Genomic DNA, 22,526 nt, shown 5'->3' with positions numbered 1-22,526 from the left:
TTTAAAGCCTTAAAGGAGTGTAGAAAAATTGCTTGTAGCAAAAAATGACCAGAAGGTGGCATTAGACACATGAAGTTTTTGATATTCAAAGCTGCAATCACCTTACATGCAGCTGCTCTCCTGAATACCTAAGAACACCTTTGTCTTTATTTTTCATCCCTGCATTGTTACAATATCTAATCCAAAATGTTCTGCATACCCTCTGGGAAGGAGATGCTATAAACTACCACAAAATAAAGCTGGCTGCAAATTCTGAAGCAATTGTATGTGTTCTGTGTGAAAGCGACTGCTAAGCTTGTATCAAGATTGTTGTTATTTAGGGATCCTCTTGCTCCTTAACAAAGGAGTTCTAGGTTATTCCTTCCTCCCTATCAAACAGCAGCAGTCCCCAGCCAGATGCCCCAAAAGCTTCTGTATGAGATCATAGCATCACCCAAAAGGCACTGATAAAATGGGTGAAGGCAATACCTCACTGTTCCATCACTGCCTACGTTACTTTCTTCCCCCAAAATCCAAACAGCATCTCCTTCATGGAAATGTACGGAATGTGTATTATTGAGCTGGCTCAAGATCTTTATTCTTAGCAAGATTAATTTGTAATTGCTTTAAGCCTAATTAAAATTAAGATCATATTAAAGGTTCACTACCATGCTTGATCATTCCAAAGGAGATTATAAACTGAAATAGCATTGGGGATCATGGATAATGCAATGCTGAATGGACGTGGCATTTTTACCAATAATAAAAATGTGTTCTTGGTGCTTTATATTATTGAACACTGTTACCTTAGAAAGTGCAAGTGGCAAAACTAATCATTTTGCCTCAGGAGCATGACTAGGAGTAAATGTAGTGCATCCACTGCACCTTGATCACAGACTTCCCTCCATTTGCAACTGTACCAGCAGAAGAACACAGTGATCCTAGTCAACAGACAGGATACTCTTGCTGGAAACTACTATCCTGCTCCAGTCTGACACCTCCCCAGCTCACAGGAGCACTCCTCGCTATGCATCACCAAAATTAGCTGGATTAACAAAAATCTGTTCTTTAAACAGTTGAAGATAGCTGGGTTTGCCAGCCACGGGTGAGGGAACACAAAGTCACTGGGCTGGTGGGTAAGAAGAGGTGATGACATCTGGCAGGAGGATGGTGAAAAGATGCTAGAAGCAGCAACTCTACCAACTTACGAAGCCAGAGCAATGCACACTGCAAAAATCCTTTGGAATAGCCTGGTGTTTTGAGATGCAGAGGAGTGCTTTACAAGGACATGTACTGCTAAACAAATGAAAAAGGGTAATTCACTCTAAATACAGTCCATGTTGATTGAATAAAAGAGGACACTATCTACAACACGAGACTAGGAATTAAGAGTACTGAGTCCTATTCTCATACTGCTATACTACTGTGACTATAAGCCAGGCACTTGTAACTGAATTTTCTCAGTAAAATGGGGTTAGTAATATCCTCGCATCCTCGTAAAGCACCATGAAACCTCTGGGTGGTATGTGCTTTAAAGGCAAGTAGCATCATTATAATGCTCTGCTACTAAAGCAACAAGTTAGGCCAGTGCTCCCTGGTTAAAGTTACTCTTCGCTATCAACATCTGAGTTCCTTTGCTGGCTCTACATGCTGATTAGTCAAATAAATTTTTACACATACTGTTTTCAGAGTAGACAGGTTAGAGTACTGTTGAAGAAAGTTTTAAAACAACTTGGAGGTGATTGCAAGAACTGTTATTGGGTAGTCTATCGAACTAACTCTCCAAACGTTTGTGTGTTTTGCACAAAAAATCTAGAAAAATAGCTGCAAGTGAAGAAACTTTCCATGCTGAGAGATCTACCTTATTACACCTGAGTGCAGAACCTTGGGGAAGAGAAATACCACAGTCAATTTGTTAAAACTTCCTAGCCTTTAGTTAGTTAAATAAATTTATTTAGTTAAATAAATTACTAGCATCTTTCAAGTAACATAAAGCTCATATAGGAATGGTACCTGTCCTGGACTGAGTGTAACCACATGGGCTGTTGCGTTCCTAAACTTTGGAAAGCGTTTCAGATCAGGCTTGGCAACATTGACTTGGCTGAATACACTGGATTCCTCATAAGGGATCCTGGTGGGATAAAGGAAACTGGTGTCACCAGGTGGGAAGAGGTGCCATCTCTTCCTGAAAATAGAAAGACGATAAAAATGTACTCAGTGCATGTCAGTTACAGCAAAGAACTAAAGGCAGTAGCAAGGTTTTCAATAAAACATAGATCTGCCTCACTGTGTGAATCTCCTACGCAGTGAGAACATAGGCAGTGCTTGCTTACAGGCTGTCTACTAAAAGTGTTTTTAAAATATTCCACTTTTTAATTTTTCAACGGAGAAGATTTACAGTTTCTCACCAATTATTTTTAAAAGGCAGATAAAATGATTTTTTTAAAAAAAAACAAAAACCAACAACAACAACAAACCTCTCCCATCTGGTTCCTCCTTCCTCCCTTCTACAAAGCAACGTGCAGCATTTACAGATGCTCAGAGAGCATTGGAATTTGTTCTACAAACCAGGGAAAATCATTTCATTAGAGACAGCGTACGTTCATTCACTGAATGAATAGCTGCTGTACCCACGTTTGTTTTAAAAGGAGAATGTTTTTGTTTACAACGGCAACAGTAAAGGCCTATGGATGTGTTCTTCTATTTCCTATCACCCTGTTTGGTAGTTATGTTGGCTCCAAACCCCTCGTTCTTAGTAAAACTCAGCTAGTGTCTCTATTTCACTTACACAGACATGATCACAGACAGAAAAAAAGAATAGGCCAGAACTGGTGGTGCCAGCTTTATGGGTACTATAAATTAAATGTCTTAGCAGGTACATATGTTATTTAGAAATAGAAATTTTATAGGGCAGTACTTCAGGTAATTGAAATAACCAGAAAGGAATATACAAAGGGAAGATTTGTTACATTTAAGAAGTGCCAGACAATCAGTACAACAGTAACCGTTGCACTAAGCAATTGAAAAGTAAAGGCAGTAACTTTGCAGCACATTTGGACAATTTGTGCAGCTCTGCTTTATTTCTGACTCTTGCTAGATCTTTCCTTTTTGTCCCTTTTTGTGGTACTTGCTTTTTGCATAGTGCTTTTGGTTGTCAGTTCTAAGTCACCGATCTGAAAATGGGAGAAAGGCAGCCAAATGGCACAGGCACAGAAGAGACAGGAATAGCAGGGTAGCCAGAACTGCACAGATAGGCACAGATGGAAGTGCCATAGGTCGCTGACATTTCTTGGTAACTACCAAAGCTACTGCTGGGTGCAAACACAAAAAACAGTTCACTTGGAACCCGAGCCCTACTGCAATTTGACTTTGTCCTCCAAGCTAGACCCTCCAAAGAGGCATCAAATAACTAGGTTAGGAGGCTCATGGGTTAATCCTGCAGGCTCATGACAAAGCAATATCATGAAGCAACAAATTAAGAAGCCCAAGGAATGCAAGGAGGAAATTCAAGATAGCTACAAAGGGCTAAGGAGTGGTCCCTGGCTTTCCTGCAAAGGCAAATCTATTTAAGTTCAGCATAAGCTTATTTTCTGTTACAAAGCCTGTCTTGTTTGTGATTCTCAAAAGGGAATCTTTCTGCTCTGAAGAAGCACAGGATGCACAAGCTTGTATAGGTTTGTGGTCTATTTATAGGCTTTGCTCTGAAGAGGAAAACAACTTTGTCTTTTCAGTACATGCAAAGGCTTTAGGATTCTTCTTTCCCCGAGAGGAACAAAGATTTTGTTCTACCAGAGCAGGAGGGAGTGTCTTGGGAAGGCAGGCAAAATTGCAACGTGATGCTGGAACTCTGGCTGGAGTTCAACACCTAAAGGTAGGGATCAAAAAGGAATGGCAGGTACTGGGTCTAGATTACTATACTTAATTAGCACACCCAGTATTTACGTGGATCCTTAGAAGATATTAAGGCATGAAAATCTCATGGGTTTTCATTGAGATTTCTAGCTCCTAAATACATTTAAGAGTCTGGACTTCAATGCCTCATGCTTACTGCTGAGATATGGTCTATGGGACTGGTTGTAGCAAGAAGTGCAGTTCTGAGGGGGGCTTCCAGGGTGTCTGTTGCACATTCACCCAAGGCTGTGAAGGCTGTTTACAAGGTCGAATGAAAACCAGCCTGAGAGCAAAACAGAATTACCCTTCTTATAGATAAGATGATGACACATTAACTTGCCTCAGGCCTTAAAGCCAGTCAGCCTGTGCCAATGCCCAGAAAAGATGCCTGCCTGCCTCCCCATCCTGCACCTTAATCGCAAGATGATCATGATTTAACTGTTTTATAAAATGTGTCAGAGTAATTAATCACATTAAAATTCTACTGTCAAGTTACTCCTTCCACCATGTACTATCAAACCTAAAAAATGCATGCAACTTGTTTTGCTAGCGTTACTCTAGTAATCATAGATTGAAAAAAATAAAATGAGGCCAATATGCAAGGAAAGCAGGAAAAAACATGGAATAAAAAAAGACAGTGGTAAGCAGGAAAAGAAATAGCAACAAAGCCACATGTCCCCCAAATGAGTTTGGAGCCTTAAATGTTCCTTTTAACTTTGCTCACAGCTGGCTGCTCCCATCCTGATGGTCCCCTTTAAATTAATTGTAGCAGGCTATTAGAAGCTCTTGTACAGAGAATAGCATAAAGTCTAAAGTAGTTTACTTCCATTTTGTTTCCAGGCTTTTTATTTTTAACTCTTTATTTCCTAAGTCCAACTTCCTGAATTCGTAACTACCAGGAAGATTAAAATGTTGAATATTGCACCATACAACACACAGACCAGGAATAATCTCCATCTAACTGAAGAAAATAAAATTACATCTTACCTTCACACTCCAGTCAAACTCCAACCCTGTAAATTCTGCCTGTAAAACAGTTCTGATGCTCTTCAATCACTCAGAGCTCAGAAAATTAAAATTTTCAGGATCTATAATTAATACTCCAGAGTACAAAACTAACTTTACAGCACAATATAACTTTATATTTGTTGTATGTGCATTTGTTACCTTCCTTGTACTTGCAACACTAAATTGCAGCCGTAGGAGTCCAAATGGCAGGGAGTGTTTGCTCCTTCAGACCCAATCCACAGTGTGCTCTCTTTTCCACTTCTTCCAGGAAAACCAAAGTCAGACCACCTTATATCCTACGGCAATAAAAATGTTATTTATGTAAGCCGTTACACTGATTCAAATCTTCAAATCCAATGCTCAGTTCTAAGTCTCCTGTGTTCTGCCTCTACCTCTCAGTTTCTCTGCCTACTTCAGTTGCTGCTCCTCGGTAGGGGTTCCTGCATGCATAACCTTTGCACCTTCCTCCAAAATTCTCCTCTCTAGGAGCACTTCTTCTGCTGACTTTCTTCTTTTTCTCACTACACAGCCTCCCAGATCTGTCTCCATTTCTCATCCCAGCCTTCCATATTGCGAGGTACTTGTTTGTTCTATAGGACTGCCCAACTACTTTGTGGCCACACATGGCTTATTTTCCTGCTTTTCAACACCCCCCCCCTCTACTCTTAACCATCCACCCAAACTCAGAATTTAAGTTTGAAAAATTCTGATATGTGGCATTTAAAAAAATAAAGGAAGAAATTAAGGAAAAAATCCCATCCCCTTTTAAATCCAATTTGATAATCCACATGGCACACCTGCTCTCTGTCTCTCTGCTCCTGTCTCAGCTTTCTTCATGTATTCTGGAAAAACAGACTTTACCCCATCTCTGGCCCAGTGGTATGCTGTTTTATAAAGTTATCATGTAATGGACACATTCTTCTCCTGCCTTTGTGACTGTGGAGGCAGTGAATGTAAAACAATTCAAATACATGGGGAGAAAAGGCAGAACAGGTATGCGTCTATTGTGAATATAATCCCAGAGCTTCCAAGTACATTGATCCCTGACCAGGTTTTGCAGGGTGACTCTGTATAGCTTGGATAAAGCTTTCCCTTCTTTCTCTCACCCTACAACCTGCAAGGCCTGATCGCTGGAAAACATTTGAGGTATGCCAGCCAGAGACACTGGTGCCTTTTGGCTGGAGCCCCAGACTGAGCTTTAGGAAACAGAGATTCAGTTCCTGGCTTCCTGATGGTCTCAAGTAAATCACTTCATCTCTGAGCTTTATTTTTTCCATCTTGAAAAGGAAGGTTATGAATGATATTTGCTCTGTTTAGTAAAGCACTTTAAGGTTCATTCACCTCACCTGCCTTTAGGAATCTAATCTAAGTTTGGTTCCTGCTCTTGTCAAAGCACTCTCAGCCACCCCTTGGAGAAGTCTCTCTTTTTCCACCATCTATAAACAGAAAATTGGAGTCTAGCGTCCTAATTTAAGTATGTAAGCTAGCTGCTTGCAGACAGGTGGATGACCATCACTTTTTAAGTCCTATGAATGAGGAAAACTACAACTAGATATTATTATAAGGGTAACTTCACCATGACTCTGTATTAGAGTCTCATTTTATGACTCAAAATGAGTGCCACCATTCCCAAAAATTAGGTGTTGCTAAAGATTTTAAATTTCAGAGGTATTGATTTTAAAGATGTCATCTGAAAAAAAAATGCATGTCTAATATAAACATTTGTCAAAAGCAGCAAAAAATCAAAAAGAAAGAGTTGCTCCTATAGATTTCAGCAGCCATAAAATATAAATCCAATACAACCATTTCAGTGATAAAGTTAAGTGTAACACTATCTCTACACTTTAATCTCACACCTAAATAGTTTTTGTATTTTGTTACAATTTAAGTGGGGAGAAAGCACACATAATCAATATTAGATTTAAAAGAACTTTTTGAAAATGCTTCAGCTGTAGTAAATAGTTGAAATGATTATGGGTAAGATAGTTATTAACCAATGAACTGAAAAGGAACTGGTAGGATTTCTGAAATCTTGTCACAGTGGGCTCCTTTCCTACAATAAAAAGCCACAGCAAGAAGAAATGCTCTAAAAGGTGTTCCAACCATAACAGATGGCACATTACTTGTGAATTATATTTATTTCATTTGCTGCTTATAATGAAGTTAATTTGTACCCGTATGTCACTTTAAAAGGTCTCATTTCTATTTAAACTTCACACATATATCTTGCTTCTGATTTATATCTCAAATTCTGTAATGAAATATCAACTGAACAAAAAATGTAAGATGCTAGATACTGCTCATAGATTAGAATAATGGAATCATTACCTTAGCCCACACAACTGTAAATGATAAACAGTGCAATCTAAATTTCAAACAACTTCTAAATGGCCCTATTAATCACTATAAATAACAGTGCAGTTGGCCTTCTTTTCCCCTTCAAGTCACCTTACGTAAATCTAAATAAAATCTAAAATGAAAAAAAGGGGTTATCATCAAATTCACACAAGAGTGGAAGAAAATTTCTACAAAGAATTCTTTTGGCTGGTATAATTTGTATAGCAATGTTTCAGAATCCATGAGTCTGGAACTGACTGATGCATTTCACTCCCATGCCTGTAAAATCAGCAGATGACATGCACCATATTTGCTTGCATAACACCATCGATTTTTTCCTTCCCAGATTCTGCTTAAAAAAAAATCCGTGGCATAACCATTACGTGTGTCTATTCTAAAATTACAGTACAATCTGTTGCTTGTTACAGGTCAGGTGATGAGGTTGTGGTGTGATACCTGCACAGAAATGCAATTCCTGGAGCCTCGATTTTGTACTTGAATGGGGGCAAGGGGAAGAAGGAGGTAGGAAAATGGTTCTTTCCTTTGAGTGTGCTTTTATTGACCGAACGAAGCAGCAGGCTATTCAGGTCTTCTGAGCTGCTATTATCCTCGTGGTCTTGTGCCACAAAACAGAAGAAAATGCTGTCTCTTGAGGCAGAAAGAGAAGGCCAAGGAAGGACCACAGACAGATGAAGTCACTCAAATCTGGGGGACCCTGAAACATGCCTGGAGCTCCAAAATGAGTTTGAAGAACAATACCCAGTGTGTTCAGTGTGCTCCAGGAAGGAGAGGAAAAAGAAAGGCAAAGTGGTCCCTGTGCCCAAACCTTGCTGTCCAACCACAGAACAAAGGGAAAGGAGACAGTCTGAAAAAAGACTGAATACTGAAAAATACTGATTTTGCTGGCAGGAAAGAATAATATATATATAAGGAGCATAGGAAACACTTTCTGAGAAAATAATTAATTTGAAGGGGCTTATCAGTTTGGCCTCCCTGTCATCCCAGTGATACAGTATTTGCAGAGAATTATGATTCCATCTTCACATTTGAAAGTGTATAAATGAATAAGGCTTCATTTATTATTCTTTCTTCATCTCTTTTGATAAAAATACAACTTTGCATAGCTATCCTTAATTTTGCCCTCTTACAATTTGCAAGGAGGAGTAGCTGGAATGTAGATGAACCAATATACCCACAGGAAAAATGAAAGAAAATACTCCAGCTAGGTGTCCTAAGGAAACTACCCCAGATTATATACTTCCACGGACAGGTTACTTCATTTCTTTTTACTGCCTATATGGACAATCACGGTATAATAATCCTGCAGACTTAGAATTCACAACATGCCAGGCCTGCCTATCACCTCATCACCCTTTTCCTTCCTCGCTTCCATTCATTCAGCCGAGGTGCAGGGAAGATGTTCAGCAGCAGTGGTTACACACTTGACTATGGCTCCCCGAGCTTGCTCTCAAAGTCCTCCCTCCAGTCACAGAATGATGCAGGGCTAAATGGGGAGTGCTGCCAACCTGACAGTTGTTTTTGTTACATGCGGTATTTTTTTTAGGTACATAAGGAGACCCAGAAATTTGGCTGGCTGCCATATGGCACTAGCCTGAGAACCAATAGCTTTCATTTCAAAATATTTTAAAAAATGGGCAAAGGGGATCACAGAAGCTACACTAGATAATTTGCAATGATTAAGCTAGTAAGAGATAATATGAATGCTTTACCTGGAAAATCTCCGCTTTGTCTTCGAATATCCTGGCAATATACTTGTAGTCAGCATAAGCCCAACATTTGGAGTACTCGAAACAACTGAATGGTCCAGAGAGACAAGAAGGTTGTCCACTACTCCAAGCCAAAAACTCTTCAAGTGTAGCTTTCACATAGCTACACCTGGTTTCAAACTGGGGAACTAGAGCAACAAAAGAAAAGCCAAATATTGCATGAGCACTGAGTACACAGCCAGTAAAAACAGTAATTAATTTCTCCCTGTGTAAATGCAACATGAAATACAAAGTGGGACTAGGTGGACTGACCCTGGTCAATAAAATAGTTCTCATCACTAACTCGTGATTAGTGTCTGAGATCATTGCTTTTTCATTAAGGTTTAAGTGAAAGGCTGTTAGCATGAACTTGCTGAGGTAAAAGCACACCAACAGTTACTGCTGCTCACATGCAAGGCACTGTTAAACATGGTAACTCACTAATACACCCAAGTCCCCTAAGCAACTTAAGACTGTCCTTTGCATGGTCTCTCTTCTTAAATGTGAGCTGCAAATGCACACATGAGTATTTGTGTACCCTTTATTTTGTCTCCACAGATTTCTGTAGATGGACATGTTCATCTTTCCCTTTCCCACTTAAAGCATGACTAAATCAGTAAAGCAATGCATAGGAATCAAAGTATAGAGCCACACACATCAATGATCCATTTAAAATATGTATGTCCCTATTTTTCGTTTGGGACTGAAGAAAGCATATTGAGGTGCTTCTTGCCAGACCAAAAAAAAAAAATAGTTTACCAGCAGTATTTTGCTTCCATTGCGCTTTGGTCATGCTGACTGATACAACCTTTCAGCTCAAGGTCAGGTCCCTTGGCAGGCCTACAAGATAGCCCACACCACAGCAGGCCTTCCTTCTGGTTATCAGAGATCTTCATTTCCCACAACTGCTAATTGTGTCAGCTTCAAAGGGACTTATCCAACTTTTTAAAAAAATAATAAAATTACTGTACTATAGTCACTACTGAGGAAAAAATTACTGCAGCCTGCATGAATGACAATGATGGAGCTGCAATTTAACCTTGTGTAACTTGCACAAAACTGTTCAAAAATGGGATCCTTTCACTGTTGCGCAGCAGCAGCAGCTCTTCGTTCTTTACTGCTCTCATTTTCTTATCACAGCCATTCCCATATAGTCTCATATGTTTGTTCTTATTCCCCTTGGGTGGGAAAACTGCTTCTGCAAACCTTTATCACCATCATTTTGTCATTCTCCATTGTAGTATCCTAGGTAGCAGTTTTCCTTCCCCTCACTATCAAATTCATTAACTAGAAAATGCCAGATAAGCCACAATATTCAGCAATATGTAACCTGGGTCTCTGCACTGTAAGGGCTCCCTAACCTAAGAACTGCATGAAAGACATATAAATCACCTGCAATAACCAAAAAACCCAATATCTGATTCCCTCTCCGTGTTGCAGTTCAGTGCTCTCTCCTGATATCCAGTCATTAATGCAACGCACATCATTTCACTAAAAGATGGTCTGATGGAAAAATTAGATAAAAGATACAAGCACTATTGAAGTTGGCTCAATATCTACATTATTTTGATGAGAAAAAAAGAGTGCTCGAGACGCTGCCTATTTTCCTAGATAACTCAGGAGGCAAGTATTTTAAAGGCAAGAAATATGCTCTTTATAGCTCACAAAGTATTACACTGAGCTTTATTTCAAAAAATCCAGCTATGAATGGCAAGACTGTCTTCAAGGATACAGTCTCTTCAGAGCAATATTCTTGGTTTAATTTATAGCTAGTTCAGTGCCAAGATGTGTGTGCTTACGGAAGAATAAATAGTAATAAAAAAACAACAGCATTTGGGCAATCTAGACAGATTGTTTCTATGGATTTGTAGACTGCAACTAAGGTGAAAACGGTAGCAAAGGGCAGCTGAAAGCAAAAACATTAACCAGTTTGCTAATACTTAATGACTAAAAGCTGAAGATGTTCCGTAACTAATAAATTGTAGTTTAAGCCACAGAAGTCTAAAATAAGCTACCAATGCTGTCTGATGACATGACATCTGGAGGCATGACAGTCTTCTCGCCCACCTAATGCCACAGATTGAAAACGGAAGGAGGGAGGAAGTGCTTTTTGCACAACAGCAGCTCCTCCTTCATTAAGGTCTAGTCCTGTCAGATGTCAAGTTCTTTTCTACTCAAGGGGAGTATTTGCAATGTATACTAATGAAAATAAAAAGGGATAATAGCCTTAGAAGATATCCTAAAATGCAAGTACAAATTGAAGTGAAATGTCTACTCCATTTCTTTAAATGTAAAAGAAAACCAAATATACATTCAGAACTGCTGGGGAATTAAAATTATTTAAATAATCCAAGCAAGGAGTAACAATTTAACATTGTAACAAAGCACGGGTACACTCAGAAGCCAAAAAATTGACCATCCACATCCAACTCCAGTACTAATCCATCTCAGTTTTATGCGACATTTACTTAGCCTGCAGTGTTTGTACTATATTCTCAGCTTTCTATTCAGCAATGGGGTCTATAGCCACCCCACCCTTGCAGTCCCCTCTATGAAATCTCAGAGGCTTGAATTCTTCCACTATCTTTACTGGTAAAACCTCTTGGGCAGATGTCCAAGTTGCAGCCCTTTTTCTAGTGTATGTGACAGGATCAGCTCCACTACAGCATCTCTGAGAACAAATTCCTCCCAAGATCTCATGACACACAGCTGATCAGCATGACAACCTCTTGCCCTCTCCATATTCTTCACAGTAAGCTCTTTGTTTATTCATTTTAATACATAACCAGTTAAATGATGAAAAGGAGAAGTCTATAAAAAAGTATTTTTTGAGTCAGCTTTCTTCTTCCTTTGTACATGCTGGTATGCTCCAGGTGGCCATCAGATAGACAGGTTATACTGCTGCATTTTCTCTGCCAGAAACTCAACTTCAGTAGCTGCTGCCCACCCTTTAACCCACCTCAGAAAAATAAATCTTCTAGCATGGCTGGAAGTAGATAGGTACAGATTTCCTGATTAATTGCACCTTCATTGCTCTTGTAATGAATGTTGGTACTCTCTGGATGTATCTTATCTCTGTCAATTTTTAATCTTCTGTCTGCATTTTTTTCCTCCAACAGACAGATACTGTTTAACTTGTGTAATAAGACAAAATACTACCAAACACATACACTTAGGCATGTACAAATAATTCACACGAACAATACTGCTAGCTCCCATGTTTCCCATGTTTCATCTGCCAAATACACTCTCCAGATCTGAATGCCTCGGTAAGTTCCAAACTAGCATGAAAAGCAAGTACAAAATCCAAGAAACTCCCACTGAGTTGTCCCATCAGCAGTTCTCATTTTTTTATATTAAGAATCTTTAGTTTGGGAATCTCCCCACAAGCTGCAGATGTGGTACCAAAGAAAGATGACAAGTTGTCATAGCAAGAGGTTTCAAATGATTTAGGATTTTCCAGTTGAACCCAGTGGCTTAAATAATCTCAGAAGCTCTGAAGCAGTCATTTCAGAGTGACATGAAAATACACTGACAAGAGGAGTTTCCTTCCTGCACATTTCCAACATTGCCAGGCTAGTTTAGCCTTAAGGCTATTAATCTATTGTTAACATTGTATGAGTATTCAAAGAGGCCAATACAATTTTAGTTGTATTCTCCTGTTGCTTTCTCTAACCACACTGCTGCTTCCATTTCATCAGGGAAAGTTAGCATAAGCAATGATAAGAAAGAGAGGCCCTCACTGAGAAACTGTGAAGCACACAAGAGTGAGATCAACCATTTTCCAAATGACAGGGGCATGTGAAATGTATTACATTATTTCAGACTCTGAGATGGCTTGGCTAATGGCTTCACTAATATATCCTTACAATGCAAATCTTTTATAGCAACACAAGTCTCATTCAGTTACGATATAACCCCTGACAGCTCTAACCATCTTCCTGAAGACACTTCTAGCTCACATTAGCATATAATGGAGGTTCCTGGAGACAACCTGATTGCTGCCTGGAGATTGATGTCTTTAGGAAAAAGTGAAATACAGACAGATGCAACTTCAAGATGCAAATTCCAGTTTAAGCCCACTCCATATCCCTATTTACTACAAGTTACTGTTAAGAGGTAAATCTTATTTACTTAACTGGCAGCATCAATCCATAATTTATCCACATAACAGTCCATGAGTCCTGTCTGAAGTTTCCCAGTTGGAATACCCATTTGGCTCTCAAAAATGCCTACTAATTTAATGGAGGCTAGGACCCAAACTATTCTTTTTACCAGTGCTGGCGAGCCCTGAATATTAGAACTGAGGTACATTAACAAGGTGTCAAAGAAAATGTCATATATATGCAACCTCTACCTTCTTCCCTGTGGGCGACTGGGTGCCTTTCACGTGTTGTGCAAGAACTGGTTGATGCTGCACTGAAGTATAGTGACACTGCTGTGGAGACTTGTACTAACATATTAATTCTACAAGACAGTTATCACATATGTAGGAAGCAAACATATAACACCTGCTTTACCAGGGATGACAAAAGGATCATTAATCCAAGCTGGTAATATGCTCTGAAATCCTAAAATGCCAAGCATTCCCCCTCTAACACTTCCTTCTGTTTCATCACCTCTCTTGCAACAAATTGAACATGAAATAATATTGTCATGATGCTGTGAAGAAAGCAAATTTCACACAGTGTTGTAAGTAATATAACATGATGTAATCCTACCACTTCCATAGGAACTGGCAGAGCCTCTTCTGGAGTCTCTATGCAGACCCTACACTCCAAGAAAGAGGTGGTCCAACTGCTGAAGGTTAGCAGAGCACACAAGTAACAGCCAGAAGGGGTCTAGAAGAACTTGACTTACGCTAAGCATTTTTTTTAAAGCTGTACTTGACTGGTCTAGAGAAAAAGAAGAGATTGAAAGGAGAGAAGATATTTTAGGCAAAAGGGAGAAGCACATGGCAAACTGTATTTTGGTATGTAGTTGGGACGGCAAAGGATATGCAGAACATATTCAGAAGATACTTATACATATGAATAAACCAATGAATAACCTCTTAAGTCACTAGTAGGTTGCCATTTTGTTGCACACTTGTCTTGTATCTTCCCACTCTGGTCTGAAACCCTTTCTGTCCATAGATACATCTTGGCTAGCATTGTGTGGCTGTTGTAGTATTTAAAATCAACTGCAAAACTTGCCTTTTTTCCATCATGTATTCCTAGATCTCTGACTCAATCTGGAAGGTTAGAGGTGAAATTATTCTACTGGCCATCAGATGATTTTATTAATGGTTTATACTTTACAGCGTCTTTCATTACAGGTTCTTAAAGTTTTTTTTTTAAAAGAAAATCTCTACCAGAGTGTTATAAAAACTCTGGAGGAAGGTGAAAATTATCTCAATTCTACAGGTGAAAAAAGAGGATAGTCTTGTTAATCAGCTGATTTTTTAACACACTAAGGTTTGTGGATGTAGAAGCTGAGTCTGTCTGAACATCTGAATCATGTAAAAGACAAGGACCAACCACATACCCTACAAAGCAAGCAAAGGAAACTGAGACCCTTGATTCTTATCTGCTGGTTTTACCCACCAGACTTATTACTACAAATAAGCACTTAAGAAAGAAGAGTTCCATTGTTGGCCAAAAAAAGAAAGACTATGTCCTAAAAAGACTATGATGAAAAATAAGACATTAGAGACTCAACAATGATAACAGAGAGACAGAGAACTGTGCAACCTAAAAAAAAACAAAAACAAAAACAAAAAACAAAAGTTGTGAAGTATCACCAGTCCATCTCTGTCTCACCTAAATCCATTGTCTTCGATCCTATTCTAAACTCTATTGTCTTTCCATCCAACACTGCAGAAAGGTATTTCACATTCCAGTGCAGGGCTGGCCAGTCGCCAACCATATTACAGAAGACTGCAGGTTGCTGTAGAGACATCACAATTTCCTTGGCTGTCTCAGGAGTAAATGGTTTGACATCTTCACCTGTGTAAAGAAAAAAAAAAGAGCAGTGAAGAAATGACTTATGATACATGAAGTGCTATCTATAATCTCCCACAGCAGGGGAAATATTAAGAACTAATACTTCATCTGTTTATAGTTGATTTTTTCATGTATCACACTTGTAAAAAATTTTATGTAACACTTCTAGTACAAGTACTGGAAGAACTTTCCTACACCAAATTACAGTTTAAAACAGTGATTAGCACGTAAAACGTAAAAAAAAATAAATAAATACGCATACTTTTAGAATTTTAACTTGTAATTGGGCAGTAAAGCACTGTAGCCGAATGCTTTAGAATTAGGCTATCAATAAAAAAAAAAAAAAAGAAAAAAGAATCATGTCCAGAGTTTAGAGAATATACATTTTTCTAGTAACAGTCTTTCATTAGATAATTCTTTCCACAAGATGAAAAGCAATGTTAGAGGTGATAAACCAGGTTCCTATGCATTTAATTTAAACCAAGAAACTGCAGCATAACCAAAAGCAGCAGGTATTTTTTAAGTTTTAATATTTCATCTACAGAATTTTAGAAAATTGTGTCAATCCAAGAACTAAGCTAATTCAAGATTTCAATTTAGTCCTTTGCTGCTCAGAGAGTTATATGGCCCACTGAAACTGTCAAGCAGAAATGCAGGCAACTTGAATAAACTCAGCACTTTTAGAACAACTTTTCTTTAGGGACATATTGAGAAGGAAAACCTATGTTGTTTTTTTAAAAAAAACAAAACAAAACAAAACAAAACAAAACAGTTCCATAGTGCTGAAGCAGTGGACTACAAATGTGGATCATAAAAAAAAAATAAAACCATTTGTTATTTTAACCTCTACTAAAGTTAACTCGTGCAGAATCTGTATCCATGTTATGTCTAACATTTAACATACTGATTAAATAAGCTGGGTTCCCCATGACTTGTTTAGAACAAACAAACCTATTCACTTGCACTGTTTAGGGTTCAAATTATGGTCTGGCATGCTCAATGGGTTAAACAAACCCAGGAGAAGAAAATTCCCATTAACGCCCGGTGCCCATGCTCCCCTCAGCGTGCAGGTGGGAGGACGGGTGTGTAGAACCAGCAAGCCCCAAAGCTCAGAGGGCTTCTACAACAGGGGAAGAAGCACTGGGAGCAAGGCTTGCTGAGGAAGGTTCCTTGGGATTGTTTGTAACATAACAAAATGTAGGAATACTGAGGCGCGAATGGCAGGAACAACAGGATCCTGCACATGCCTTTCACGCATGGTGTCAGACAACTCCAGCATAAAGCTTCAAAACCAAAGACCTCTGATATTTTATCTCCACAGAACATAAAATTTAAAAAACAGCTTCCAATTCTTCGGGAAGACGAGAGGAGGGAGTTTGGGGTTTGGGTTGTTTTCCACATTTCCTCTCAGCCGCGGAGCAGCACTTGACAGGATGGTGTTGCTGCGACAGAGCCGTCTACGACACTCGGCCTTCAGTCTCACGCTCCAGCAACTCACGCAGCCAGGACATAAGGAGGCCGCACAGGGACCGTATGCCGTACCATATGGCCCTCAGCACCCATGGAAAGAGCCTCTGGGGGTTCTGCAGTGATAGGTGAGCACACCTGGAGGCAACTCGTCCAGCGACGGCAGAGCCACCACGAGCAGGCACAACTGCACGTGCAAGTGAGGCCACAGGGAGCTGGTGCCAGGCAGGGCGAGAGGACAAAGCTCGGTGTGTTTTTCTTCACAGTGATATTGCTCAAGGGCTGAACGTGAGGCTCAGTCCAGACCTGAGCACTCCCAGAGGGATTTATACGACTTCTTCCATCTTCAGCTGGTGCAATTGTAATATTGCACACAGCCGGTGTTCACGTTATGGGAGCTGGCTGGCCGTGCCTATTTTTTAGCTTGTTAAAATGAAATTATTCCTGGTTAGGCTAAGTTTATCACCACAGGGCTGTCCTTTCCACTGCTCAATTGCTTTTGTTTTAAGGGTAGTACATTTAATTATTTTAAAGGACCTAAATCCACAGAAATATTATTTGGATTTTCTGAAGCTAAGTTTTACTGCAAAACTTTGGGTTCATCCTGTAACTTCAGTCAGTAGTTGGGATGTTCTCTATAAAAGCAGAAATCTCACTGGGAGAGACAGGAAGGCTCACTAAAGCCAACTGAACTGCTGGTTCTGTGAGGCTTTCTGATGTGATTTCTACATGCATATTGTGCTTTTGAAAGGTGTGGTTTTAACCACAGTGAATATTCAGTGGGGAGCTCACAGCTCAAGCGATTGGGAGAGTTTGCATAAGTGCCAAATAAAAAAAAAACACAACACAGTGTAACTAACTAGCCTCTCCACTACTGAACATTAGCCAGAGGTTTTTGTCATGTCTCCACACTTGATTCAGTTGTGAACCTACTTCCCTATAAAATTTAGAAACAATGAAAGAGGACAGTCTGTCTCAGACTGATGTTAATCATTCCTATCCTCAAATGGTATTAAAATCATTGTTAAATGAGTGTTTATCTTTTCCTGATATAGATAAAGTAATTGCATACAACACTTAATACTGCTGATATAATCAGCAGTGGAGTTTGAGACATTTTAGACAATTTAAAGCATTAGATAAATGAACATTACTTTTTTTTGGAAAAGACAAATGGGAATTCTTGCCAATTTTGTGAAAAGAATCTTTAAGCGTCTTGATTCAGTTTTATGTATTCCTTGGTGAGAACTACAGCCCGTTAAACATAATTCATTCCCCATAATATTTGTCATGCATATCTAAATGGCTGTGACTGAAAAGGCACACAATAAAAGGTAACTCTCATGTACTGTATCAAATAGATATTTTGGTAATTTGGAGAACTCCGCTGATGAGTCACAGATTTCTGAAAGAACTATACACTATATGAGTGGTAAAAGATAAAGGAGATATCTGAAGACAGATATCTCTTGGAAGAGGTATTACCAGATAAAAAAATGTGATCTAAAATAATTGTTTCCTTAGTCATTGTTGTCACAGCTTCATGAAGACCTCACAAGCTGGACTCTTCCTTCTCCGTATTTCCTCATTTGAAATTGATGGTAATTGCTCCTAGGCAAAACCTGAGATTTTATAACATTTACAAGAGCACAGAGTTTGGACACCGGCGTGTATAAGTAAAATGCATATAAATAAAATGTGTAGCAAAGAAACAAAAAGTCCTTGGCATATCCCAGGCATTAGAGATCAAATTCCTGAGGGAAATCAGGTAGCAGGAGAGGATAGAAATGCATATTCCTTTTGAAAAGAAAAAAACTCTGTTGGAGTCTTCATTTTCTCCCTTGTACTCTGATCCAAGAGACAAAATGAAGACTGTTAAATTAGTTCTTTCCATCAGGCTGTACTGTGGCTTCACAGCACAAAAGGAAACAGGAATAATTTGTCTCATGTTTTGACTTCATACAAGGCATGTATAGAATCCAACCAGGAACTGAAAAATTGACCAAGTTTTAACTCAACTTTTGTAACTGTGACAACCTAAATAATTGGTGAAAAACCTAGGTGTTCTTTAGAAAGGCAACAGTGTGAAATAGAGATCTTCCAATTAAAAAAACAAAGCTCTCCAGTCATCTTTACATGAAGTGTTGCCAAATACGAAGACTCGGCCAGACTTCAGCACTGAGGGCAGGTAAAAGAATAGGGATGAATTTGCTAAGTACTCTCCAGTAGACCTTTGCTTCTAAAAGAAAAAAATAATTTCTTGTTTCCGATTAACAATTTTTCAGAGTAACTGAATGGGGTTTGGGAATAAAGAGTTTAGCTCAGTGGGCAGTCTGAAGAAAAGTGACTTGATCAAAGTTGTTCAGAAGTTAAATGTACTGTCATTAAAAAGCTAAATGTACTCTCATTCATTTAAAATAATTTAGCAAATTACAGGAGTTCATTAGTGAGTGGTAGTTGGCTTCTGCCAAAACACCCTGCTGCTTAAATATGAGGTTTAATTGAGAGGTATTAAAATTATTTTCTAAAAGAGGGAGTACAAGGAAATCCCAATAACATATTTGGAAGAAGCATTGTCAATTTGTTTTTCTTGCAGATCTGTAATGCTTTATCATCCTTATTTCTTTTTTTAAAAAGAACTATAATGTATAAGAAGGTAAAAGAAATAATTGGCATTGAATAGGCTAATACAGAGCAGTCAAGCCACTCAAAAAATCAGCTAACCTCCATAATCTTAAATATCCACAGACAGGAGTGGGGAAGAAGGAACAGGTGATGGTGAAATTCCCCGAACCAAAAAGAAGCAACTTGGTTTGGAGGTCAGACTTAATGATTTCTCAGTACATTAACTCTGTAAATTAAAAAAATAATAATAATTAAATAATCTGCATGTGATTACAAGGTTATGCACTATAATCAGCCTACTCTGGGCAAACAGAATGCATCTATTTATATCCAGGTAGTTTTCAGGACACACTGCATGAACATCTAGGTATGTCCTCCTGACCACTTATTGCTGTTACTATTATTTTTGACTCTGGGTATGGCACCACTGCAGATACAGCATAGCCCAGGGGCATCTAAACTAGATTTGCATAGATATTTTGGCTACTGTAGGATAGTTAGCTGTGACATGGAGCCTCTCAGGACAGACCTGTTAAACGCGCTTCTGCACTGGTAAAACTGGCACCTAAAGCTTCTTCCAGCAGCCTGAAATAATAAGCACACCCTTCCTTGCCCTCAGAGTCTGCTACTGTTGATGGAGGAGGAAAAAATAAAAGAATCAGGCTGTCCTTCCCAGGAAAATTTTGGGACCAAAAGGCAAGTGTGCACACACTTTGCAGTCCTGCTGTAGCATCTCAGTTAGAGTAAGCCTGAGTGACCCAAGACACAAAGGTAAGAGCAAGGGCTATGCCCTCAAAACTCAAACTGTCCTTACATTAAAAAAATAAGGAAATAGCTATCAGACTTCTTAGGGGATGGAGTAAGAGGCAGAACACTGAATATAACACTGGGAGCGACTGCGCACCCCAAGATCATGCATAAATTTATGAAACTCCTTCCAAAATCCCCTAGGGCTCTTCTTAGAAAGCTAGTCCAGAACTCCTTGCCAGCTTCTGCCCTTTGCTTCTCCTGCTGCCATCCTGTACTACACTTCCAGAAAGCAGTTGTATCTGTCTTCAGCTAGAAAAATGTACATCGAGCTATCAGCTCTTCTGGTCTCTTCCAGTAGAAGAAATGCTTTCCTTTCCCAAATTGTCCTCGTAAATCCTGCCTGCATGTCCTGGCATTTAATATTCTCCCTTCTCCTTCCTCTCTCCAAAACCAGGAAAATTGGGATATGTACAATAGAGACAAGTGATATTAAATGCATTTCCAATTAACATTGTATATGCCCTATTGGCAAAATTGCTGAAAGCACAGTGAAACACGAGACTGCAGCACCTGTCAGATAAATTGAATTTCATTTTCTTTTGAAGGAAAAGACTACAGTCTTTGAACAAAGCCTTCCATCAGGATATAAAAGAGTTTATCCAACAGGGCACCCTTCTTTCTTAAGCTAGGCTGCTACAATTCCACCTCCCTGTCTGTTTGGCATGTAAATTACACTCACCTGCTGCTGGGGAAATCAGTAGCAAACCCATTCCTTCCCAATACCTCACCAGCACTCATATACATTTTTTTTTACAACCTTCCTAATACATGGGAAATTTAATACAAAACTAAATATAACATTTTGATTGAAAGTAAAGGAATTGGCACTTCAGAGAACTAGCATCTATATTTCTAATAAAAAAACTAATTTGTTCATGTTGTAAATAAAGTGTATTTCTATTTATTTTCCTATTCCTTGTTAGTAGTAAACATATATGCATGACTATATAATTGATGAATGCCCTGCACAAAATTCAGTCACAAACTGTAACCATCTATGACTTTATTGTTGTCCTATGCTGCAAACTCAATTGACATGAACTTCAAAGTGACAGCAACAAAAGACTCTAAATCTAAAATACACAATTTTTCCATAAGCTATTGTAGTAAATAGTAATAGTCAATAGTATTCTAAAATATGTTTTTCCCATAAGCTACTGTAGTAAATAGTCAATAGCACTTTTATATTTGACCTACAGAGGGGTGATGATGGAGTTATACATGGCTTTGTTCATTATTATAATACACTGGATACATATTTTGATTAATGCCCAAGTTGAGTTTTTCAGAGGTACAATTGTCAGAATGAAATTATACTCTAAAAGAATAAAAGTAACATTTCTGAATCACATAAATTATTAAATTGAAAGAAACTGCAAAGACTCACCATGTGAACCTCCAGAAAAGTTTCTCAAGTGCACAATTACTAATGAGCACAGAGCATTAGATTCTGGGATTGCCATTATTATAGTAACACTAAGCAAAAAGCATGGATGTTCTTACATCTGTTTACATTATTTCTTTCAGCAAGCAGAAGTCAGCTTAACTTTTAAGTTGCTATTTACCTTTATAAACTACCTCATGCAGCAACACACTGACAATGTACTTGTTGCCAGCAGTGAAGGGGAAATTGGTCTGTGAAAAACTATTTTCTGTGTTTTGTTTTGTTTTCAGTCTCAGGGTTCACATAAGGGACGTAAAGTCCTGCTCTAATGCAATGTAGGGCTAAGGATAATGTGACCTAACACAGTTCACAAAAATCTGAATCACCAAGCTCTTGTAATTTAATGTTCAATCTTAACATTGCAATAACATTAGTTTTGTTCCTTAATGTAAATATTCAACATAAAAGAAACAGTTTCTGCAGAAAGATAAACTTCTCTGCAAGGAGGCTGTGATTTTTCCCAACTAACACAACAAGCTGCTGTTACGGGTATCACCTACTTACTGTATGATAGCCACGTGTGACCAGCCAGCCACACACAATTTTGTACACACAAACACCCTGACGCTCAGATCATTACATCTGGGCAGTGATTACGTTATTCCTTGCTGCTTCGATGTAAGACAATGACAAAGTCTGATCATTCACCAGAGACACAATGCACAGACCCGTACCAGAGCAAAATTACTGGCTTTTCTTGCTGGCATCAGAGACAATGAGATCAAGACTGAGGCAGATCAAGACCCAAGGAGACTGATACAGATTTTCAACCTGTATTCCCTACATCTTTCATTAACCAACCACAGAGGAAGAATCCGCATGAAAAAACAGCTGCCCAGCATCTCCCTCAGGGACCCTGCAGTGGGCTCTGGCTAACCACAAACCACAAAATCATCTCTCCTACAATGGTTACCATGCAACGTGGGCATACACAGCCTGTGATCAAAAGGTATAAATGACTGTCCGCTGGATACTATTGATACTTGATTTTAAGAATAAAACTGTTCAGCTTTCATAGGCTGAACATGTCTCCGTATTTTCCTTTCTTTTTGATAGTAGGAAAAAAAAAAAAATACATGAGGAAGTACTGTAAAGCCTTTTTCATCCCAAAGTACAAGGGAACCATTGTATGACTGTAGAGCTAAAAGTCTATCTTCCTCTCAGAAAAAAAGAAAGGTGAGAAAGAAGCTGAAAGGTACAGAATACAGACTGGAA

General features: G+C 38.8%; 1 protein-coding gene across 4 annotated transcripts in view; it reads right to left on the bottom strand.

Annotated features, from left to right (window-relative positions):
• HSPBAP1 (HSPB1 associated protein 1) overlaps positions 1–22,526 on the bottom strand; it is a 37,662-nt gene that overhangs the window by 11,312 nt on the left and 3,824 nt on the right. For 2 of the 4 annotated variants that reach the window (XR_004752429.1, XM_035331920.1), the window contains exons 2-5: positions 14,783–14,968; positions 8,946–9,130; positions 5,038–5,174; positions 1,993–2,164 (exon numbers count right to left, since the gene is read on the bottom strand). Coding sequence is in view for 1 of the 4 variants with exons in the window: in XM_035331920.1 (XP_035187811.1) it covers positions 1,993–2,164; positions 5,038–5,174; positions 8,946–9,130; positions 14,783–14,968 (680 nt within the window). In the remaining 3 variants the exon portion in view is untranslated. Of the gene's footprint in view, positions 1–1,992; positions 2,165–5,037; positions 5,175–8,945; positions 9,131–9,740; positions 9,923–14,782; positions 14,969–22,526 lie in introns of those variants that run through there. The other 2 variants (XR_004752431.1, XR_004752430.1) reach the window with 2 other exon arrangements.

The sequence above is a fragment of the Oxyura jamaicensis genome, chromosome 7 (assembly GCF_011077185.1).
Source record: "Oxyura jamaicensis isolate SHBP4307 breed ruddy duck chromosome 7, BPBGC_Ojam_1.0, whole genome shotgun sequence".
In the NCBI taxonomy this organism is placed as follows: domain Eukaryota; kingdom Metazoa; phylum Chordata; class Aves; order Anseriformes; family Anatidae; genus Oxyura; species Oxyura jamaicensis.
The sequence above is the reverse complement of the archived record's forward strand: the minus strand, read 5'-3'. Positions and strand labels throughout refer to the sequence as shown.